The following is an 8,043-nucleotide window of genomic DNA, read 5'->3' on the forward strand; positions in this document are numbered from 1 at the left end:
AAACGTATAACTAAGAAAACTCGTATAAAATTAAAATTAAAAGTTTAGAACAATCATGAGAAGCACATGTGATTCCACTGCAACAGCACAGTGCACCATCAGAGGGGTGAGTCTAGAATGACATCTTGATTTTTGAAGTCAATTTTTTACTTTGACAAGGTTTGGTCCATTCATATATACAGATTTGTTCATCACATTTTTGTAATAATTTGAACTTGTGTTAAACATTTTTTTTTTTTTAATTTGCTAACAAAACATTGCCCTCATATTTGGAACTCATCTGAGGAAAGGCAGAACTCTGTGGAAAGGCAGAGAGAAGAATTGCCAAAGTACATATGGGCTGAGACTGATCATCCAGTTTGGAAAACCAGGAAATAGTGCCTAGGAGCTTACCTCTTGAGCCAAAACAACTTTAGAGAACAGGCGTCTATGAATCTAATTAGTTATTACAGAATACACAGACCTGAGGGACAAATACAAGTAAGGGAGGTGTGAATATCCTTTTACAACTAAGTGAAGGATCCTAGATTTAACTGTTAGATAAAAAAAGATTTTTTACATTTTCTCAAAAATTTAGTGTTCTATTTTGTAAAAAATAACTATGGCCCATCTTTGAAATCCTTTTATCCTTTCAAAGAATTGTCAACGCCTTGTAATATAACCTACACCAATTTTTATGAATTTGGATTTAAGGGTGATTATAACTTTTTTTGTTTTTTGCAGAGAGAACTTAGATCTGAGAGGTGAATTTTCTGACACAGACCTTTGGGAGTGTCTAGAAATAGCTCAGATGAAAGAAGTGGTAGCTACACAACTCGGAGGTTTAGGTAAGTACTCATCTTATTGGTTGAGGTATAAGTTTATTACTCATGGGGGTGGGAAAATTTAATTTTTGTCTGTCTAACTGTCTGCACAATATCTCAAAATTATCTGACCTTTAGACTTAAAATTGTGAATGAATCTTTATTACAATATGAGGAACACTGAGTATACTATGTTACATGTCACGCATGGGATTTGGCTGAGCCTTAGCAAATATTTTCACATTGGCCTTATGGGTAAATGTATCAGCATCAAAAGTTTACCGTTGTAGGACATGGTTTTGCTGTGTATGTATGGAATATATGAAATTCCATGTAGTTGTGGCTGAGTCTACATTGGGGAAACAAAGCATATAATATCTACCTGAATTCATGACAACATTTGGCTCACAGTACATCAGGATATGAAAGAATCAGCCATAGCAGGATGTAGTTACAAAATCATACTATTAAAACAGCTATTAACCAAGGATAATAAGAGAAACCTTAGAAGCAATTAGGAAAAAAATAACGTCTACAGAAGGATAGTATTATATTATAAAAAATTTAGCAGCCTATAATAAAGAAGCCATTTGATCGCTGAAGACATATTGATCAGTGATTGGGTAAACTCCAGCCAATCATGATAAAGCTTAACCCACTTGTCGACACACATTACTGATCCTGCCAGTTTTATTTAACACATGTTGACAGATTAATATGGCTCTCAGTAGTGAGGCTGAAATATTTTGAGATTATAATCATGCAGCATAATTTTCAGACACTGTGTAAGAACATTTTGATAATATTCCAGAGACTACCACTCTACTGGATTCTGTCACTGAGAAGAAAAACTTGCTTCATATATGTGCAGCACAGGAGTTTGCTAACAGTATACTCATTAATTTTAGCTAGTTTAATTTGTGTTTTTACCACAGACGGTGCTGCATGCGAGGAAGGAAGGAAAAATTATACGTGGAAAATGTCAGCTCCTATGTGTAGCCTAATTGATAATGCCACTTTGTTACTATGACTGTATGTATTTCTGTTTTACTACAGATGGACAGGTGCGAGAGGGAGGGGAAAACCTGAGTTGTGGACAACGGCAGCTGCTGTGCCTTGCTCGTGCGATATTACACCGTGCTGCTCTCCTTGTCATGGATGAGGCCACTAGTTCACTGGACTCAGTCACTGAGCAGAAGCTGCTACAAGTGGCAGCTCAAGCGTTTGCTAATAGGACGGTCATCACTATTGCTGTATGTATTAATATCCTGCTTCTGTATTAACGGCAAGCACTGTAGTAAAGTTTTAAAATTAACTATAAGCTCTGTAAGTTTTATAAAAGAACTACACGATGTTCTGGATCAAAGTTAAATAACAGAAGTTAATAAAAATTGGAAACTGATGATAATTTTTAGTGTAAATTAACATGTGTAAATAACTGCCAAGGGCCTAATGGTAATTATTTGTTTACTATGTCAAAATTAATTAAAAATTTTGTTTAGGGATGTATATAAATATTGGCTCTGTGTTGTAATGGTAGCACACTAACCCAGCAAGTAAGAGACTGGTTCAAGTCCTGGCAAAGCAAGTATTTTCTGTACTTCAATCTTTATTGAAATTAAATATACACAAGTGTATACTAACATTTACCTGCGACTTTGCATGGAATTCCTCTTGAAAAACAGATATGTCCTAGCATATTCTTTTAAAATGGGTGTAATATGTACCGAATGACGATAACACAGGGGGTGGTGACTTCTGAGGTCGTAGTAATAAATACTCGAATTGCAAAGTTTACTTATAATTTCAATTTAATCAGTGAAACTTACAAGCACCACTTTTAGTTGATAAATTAAACGTATGCCTTGCCACGTTGCTGCCAATTAGAGTACTAGAACTAAAAATGTATATCTGATAGGTGGGCCTAAAATATCCAATGTTCTATGGAATTATGCCTATGATATTTTCCTTTATAAAACTTTAAGATTTTACTTCCCTTCGCAATATGTAGACTCAAAACCCACGCATCTGTGTCTTGGCATGAGACATTGAAGCTGTAGTCTAAGAAGGGTTATTTTCTAGTCGGTAATTACTAGAAGAGGAGTAGAAGCCATCTACTCAAATAATACGTGAGGATACGTGAGCTCGCCTAAAACAAATTCGTGACGGTATTAACCATTTAATGACACAAAAAACTTATTACAACAATGTGCTCGTTCAGAAGGACGACGCCACAACTTGTATCTATTTCAATCAAGCAAATAACAGATCTTCAAGGGTAAGTTACTTTACTATTTACAACTTTACTTTACGTTACATTCATTTTTATATGTTTGGCATCAAAGGGCTAATTTAATAATACGAAAATAAAAATTTTACTTACGGACATAGTGCGTGAGGTCAAATCGGTCATGTAGTTGGGATGCTATTAAGGGTTACGATAAAATATTCATACACGTGCCAATTAAGGTAGTTACTCCGCTGATAATTTAGTTCCGGAACATTGGATAAAAAAAATAATCTTAAATTGTACTGGCTGACTAGGTTGTGAAATGTTACATTATATAAAATCTAACTAACTAACGGTACAAAATAAACAATCCTGAAAATAATGATGATCACTGGAGGATATTCCAGTTTCCCGATCCTTTACAGAATAATTGCACTTTTAGTTAGAAGGACAATATATTGGGACTCTAAAGTCGGAGTGAAAGTGGGTTTGTGAGAACCAGTTTATGAAATACAAACATTTCATATAAAATTACATAATATTTGTATGAATACCTTCAACAATTTCAGTTAGACTTGAACTATTTCAGATCCAAGTAGAGAAATACTAAGTCCATAGTAATTTTGGTGAGTGCACTTATGATGTAATATGATAGAGTCCTATAATAATAGTTTTTAAACGTAAGTACACATATTTAAGTTATATATTATTTCATTGTGTTTATTGTTTGAAATTTTCAAAAGTTAAACAAAATTGGCACTGGCTCTTACTTTAGGTTTTAGCTTGTGATTAATTAACCATTCGGATCAATTATATTTCACACACTAGGGTAGTTTGCTAAAAATAACCTTCTGCCTTTTTATTCTCTTCCTCTCTATATTATTTCTGGCACTATAGTAGTGTTTACATTGTTGATAAAGAAAATATGTATACATAAAATGGTCTGAAAATTCTACTACAGACAAAAAGTGTCTACATCTGGCCATTTAAATAGACTATAATTCAGGTCTAGTGTATTTCTATTGCTTTAGTAGAGTTTGTATTGTTACCCCAATCAAGAAAATATACATACACATTGGTCTGAAAGGCCTGCTTTGGTCAAAGAGCGACTATATCCTGGCACTGTAATCTACTTCCGGTCTAATGTGTCTGGTACTGGAGTAGTGTTTGCATTGTTGCCCTGATTAAGAAAATATACACATACCTATGTTGATCTAAAATGTTTTTTCTTTGGTCAAAAAAGTGTCTACTTCCTGTCACTGTCATCCACATCCTGTATAAGGTATTTTCATTGTGTGGTATCATTTAAATTATTGCCCCGATAAAAAAAACATGTTGGTCTGAAAAGTTTATTTAGGTCAAAAAGTGTATTTCCTGCCACTGTCATTCACTTCCGGTCTAAGGTATTCCCAACACTGTAGTGTCATTTGGATTGTTGTCCTGACCAAGAAAATATCTAAATACATAGGTTGGAAAGTCTTTTTCGGTTAAAAAGCGACTACTTCCTGTCATCGTCATCTACTTCCGCTCTAAGATACCCATAGTTTGTTTAGTTTATATACACAGGTGTATCAAATTTTAACTTTATAGAATAGAGGGAATGTTAAAAATATAATATAGTTCTTCTAGGGGTTGTAACCTCAACCCCTATGCATGTTGATCTTCATGAAACATTTTTACATTATCTGTTAAGGCCTTAAGGCATGTGTATTGTAAATTACATTATTCCACTCTATCAAGAAGTTGAAATAGAAAATATGGTTTTTCTATGGGTTGCAACCCTTTTTAAATCCCTTTGGGTGCTTGTTCTTTATGAAAATGCTTTCATTTTTATTTATGTGTGTAAAATTTCATCTTTCTGGGACATTGTGAAGTTAGAAAACAAAAATACAGCAATTTTTTTTTCGGGTTCCAGCCCTATTTCTACCTCAATGCATGATAGATCTTAATAAAAAGTAAAAAAAGTCATGTGTAAACACACACACAGAATGTGCCCGTAAACTTACCAGTACCGAAACTCAATAAGTGGGGGTGGATTTATACATCCAAAGTGCTTATATTTCCAAAAGGCCAAAATTAGTCAGTGGAAGCCCCATTGTTTTTATGAATAAAATAGGCTGTTATGGTAGTATTTTTGGTTACACTTAGTTAGTTTTGCATGTATCGTCAAATGTATTCTAAATTCTATGTTTTTAGCTTCAGAAGCAATTCTGTCAGTAGGTGTGTGATTACAAAAATGTTTGTGTTCAAAGATACTTTTTCTTAAAATCGTTAACTGAGCAATTTTGCATGATCCATTGAAAACTACTAAGTAGCTACTCACCCGCCTAGCTTGAAAAAGATGCTATGGTTTTCTGTTTTTTCATTGGTACTTAGCAGCATAGACTATCCAGTCTGCTCAGTTGTGATCGTATGTTGGTGCTGGATTCTGGTCGGGTGGTGAAAAGTCTCACACTTATTGACAACAGGTAATATCGTATTGCAGCACAGACTATCCAGTCTGCTCAGCTGTGATTGTGTCTTGCTGCTGGACTCTGGTCGGGTGGTGAAAGTCCCACACTTATTGACAACGGGTTATATCGTATTGCAGCACAGACTATCCAGTCTGCTCAGCTGTGATTGTGTGTTACTGCTGGACTCTGGTCGGGTGGTGAAAGTCCCACACTTATTGACAACAGGTTATATCGTATTGCAGCACAGACTATCCAGTCTGCTCAGCTGTGATTGTGTGTTGCTGCTGGACTCTGGTCGGGTGTTGAAAGTCCCACACTTATTGACAACGGGTTATATCGTATTGCAGCACAGACTATCCAGTTTGCTCAGCTGTGATTGTGTGTTGGTGCTGGACTCTAGCCATGTGGTGAATGTCCCTCTCTTATTGACAACAGGTTATATTTTGTTGCAGCACAGACTATCCAGTCTGTACATCTGGGGTAGTGGTGCTGGACTCTGGCCGGGTGGTGAAAGTCCCACACGTATTGACAACAGTTTATATTTTGTTATAGCACATACTATCCAGTCTGCACATCTGTGATAGAGGTACAGGACTCTGGCTGGGTGGTGAAAGACCCAAACTGATTGACAACAGGTTATATTGTGTTGCAGCACAGACTATCCAGTCTGCTCAGCTGTGATCGTGTGTTGGTCCTGGATTCTGGTCGGGTGGTGGAAGATGGAAGCCCATCACAACTTCTTGCACAAAAGTTGGGCATTTTTTCCTCCATGTTGCGAGCAGGACAGGATTCAACGTGACATACTTGTAAATAATATTTCTAGTCATCCTCTTGAAAGATCTTTTTATTAAGAATAAGGTGTACTATTTTATAACCACATTGTGATTTGTAGACATTAATTTTTCATGAAACAGCTGTTAAGTTAGACTTTATAATACACTGTTTATATAAAACTTTTTTAAGCCGTTTATAAGGACACAATGCTGCAACAATTTAAAATACTAGTATGTCCCTTTAATTACACTTTGGAGTGATTGTGTATTATATCTGTACTTTGAAAAACATGTGTAACAGCCATTTAAAATGGGACGACAGTAATATCTTATTTTGACAAATGTATTTTAATAGTTTCTATTAAGATTTGCTGATAACAAATAAATAGAAACAGAATAAATCGATTTAACGCTTTAGAGACGCCAGCAACGGATACATGCAACACATTTCTCTACTGAAATTGAGATCATTTGTTTGTTGTGACATATTACACTATTATTTTATCTACTAAAAGAAAACAGACGTACCTCGTAGACTGAGTTATGTCAGATTATTTGTGTAATTATTCATTATTCAAAAATAAAAACACCATTTTATTTATATAATTTATGTATTAATAATGCACATAAACTGATGTGTTGATAGAAATGTAACCTTTTGAATTCTTAGTTTTAGAAATTAAAAAACAATGCAAACAGGAAACAATATTTTAAGTTTATTTTGGTTTGGCACAGTTTTTTGTTATTTTAAATAAAAACATTAAATATCAATCTAAATGGAAATACAGTTCAATTTTTTTATACTTTGTAATAGTATTGATATTAATTATTGCTATACTCAAATTCAAATTCAAATTCAAATTAACTTTATTCATATTATTTGTACAATTACATTTGAATTTATACAAATAAGGAATGGCATCATCTTACATGTTTTATTTGATTATATCCTATGTGTCCATATATTCTCCAAATGAATACAAAGCCTTATCTGTCAAAAATCTTTTAAAATGTTTTTTAAACAATAAATCATTTTCTATGTTAAATAAATTCCTAGGGACTTGGCTTATAAATTTAATACCTGCCGAGCTAGGTTTTTTATAATGAAATTCCAATGCATGTTTATGTACTGCCAATTGATTTCTATTTCTAGTAAAGTAGTTGTGATTTGACCCCAATCGGGGTAATTTGTCAAAATTTGATCTAACCATCATAACAGTTTCCAGTATATACATTCCGTAAATAGTTAAAATTCCTAATTTTGAAAAATACTCTTTCACAGATTCCCCATCCTTTAAGTTCATGATTATCCTAATTGCTTTTTTTTGAAGTTGAAGAATGCTTAACAGATTTGAATTACTAGTGGCCCCGTACAAACACAACACCAAAGTTTATATGAGAATGTATGTGGGCATAATAAATGGTTTTCAAAATTTCAGTTGAGCAATATTTTGACATGGTTTTAAGAGCAAACAATCCGGAAGAAATCTTTTTTTGCAAAGCCAAAATATGTTCGTTCCAAGTTAAGTTCTCGTCTAGAAGTAATCCTAAAAATTTAGTGTTAGTTAATTGAGAAATTTGTATATTGTCTATTGTTATGTTTGGCATAAGTTTTTTTTCTATTTTGTTTTGTGCAGAAAGAGATCATATTTGTTTTATTAAAGTTTAGTAATACATTTTTACTGCAAAAATAATTATTAATACACATGAGTTCCGTTTTACCTGCAATTTCTATTTCATTCAAACTTTTACCAGCAACTATTAAATTAGAGTCATCTGCATAT

General features: G+C 33.8%; 1 protein-coding gene across 1 annotated transcript; it reads left to right on the top strand.

Annotated features, from left to right (window-relative positions):
* Positions 1–723: 723 nt before the first annotated feature.
* LOC124372357 (ATP-binding cassette sub-family C member 10-like) lies at positions 724–6,497 on the top strand (the record flags this gene model as incomplete). The annotated part of the gene is made up of 3 exons (XM_046830740.1): positions 724–827; positions 1,860–2,056; positions 6,139–6,497. Coding segments are annotated over 3 exons (448 nt in total), but the record flags the coding sequence as incomplete, so codon positions are not given.
* Positions 6,498–8,043: the final 1,546 nt, after the last annotated feature.

The sequence above is a fragment of the Homalodisca vitripennis genome, unplaced genomic scaffold (assembly GCF_021130785.1).
Source record: "Homalodisca vitripennis isolate AUS2020 unplaced genomic scaffold, UT_GWSS_2.1 ScUCBcl_3000;HRSCAF=8227, whole genome shotgun sequence".
Lineage (NCBI taxonomy): Eukaryota > Metazoa > Arthropoda > Insecta > Hemiptera > Cicadellidae > Homalodisca > Homalodisca vitripennis.